Source organism: Penaeus monodon, chromosome 33 (genome assembly GCF_015228065.2).
Source record: "Penaeus monodon isolate SGIC_2016 chromosome 33, NSTDA_Pmon_1, whole genome shotgun sequence".
NCBI classification, from domain to species: Eukaryota; Metazoa; Arthropoda; class Malacostraca; order Decapoda; family Penaeidae; genus Penaeus; species Penaeus monodon.
This window is the reverse complement of record NC_051418.1, coordinates 21330962-21331198: the sequence shown is the minus strand read 5'-3', so window position 1 is coordinate 21331198 and position 237 is coordinate 21330962. Positions and strand designations below refer to the sequence as shown.

Genomic DNA, 237 nt, shown 5'->3' with positions numbered 1-237 from the left:
GATTCAAACCCTGTCGTCCGCCATCTTTGTAAACAAGATGAAGCGAGGGTCCTGATGCGAGACTCCCTTTTCCTCGTTTTCTCGTTGTTTGTGCAGGTTTGTGACTGTGACCCGGCCTCTCATGGGGGGGAATGGGTGCCTGGGGGATTCGTGATGGGGTGTGGGTGGGTTGGAGAGGGTGTAAGTGCGGGGGAAGGGGTTTGTTTTGGGGTTTATTTATTTTTTTAATTTTTTGAA

The 237-nt window shown here is 50.2% G+C and overlaps 1 protein-coding gene across 1 annotated transcript in view; it reads left to right on the top strand.

Annotated features, from left to right (window-relative positions):
• Positions 1-10: 10 nt before the first annotated feature.
• The window catches only part of LOC119594132, a 10868-nt gene continuing 10641 nt past the window's right edge, over positions 11-237 (top strand). The window contains 1 exon segment of the mRNA XM_037943198.1: positions 11-96. Coding sequence (XP_037799126.1) covers positions 55-96 — 42 coding nt within the window. The 5' untranslated portion in view covers positions 11-54.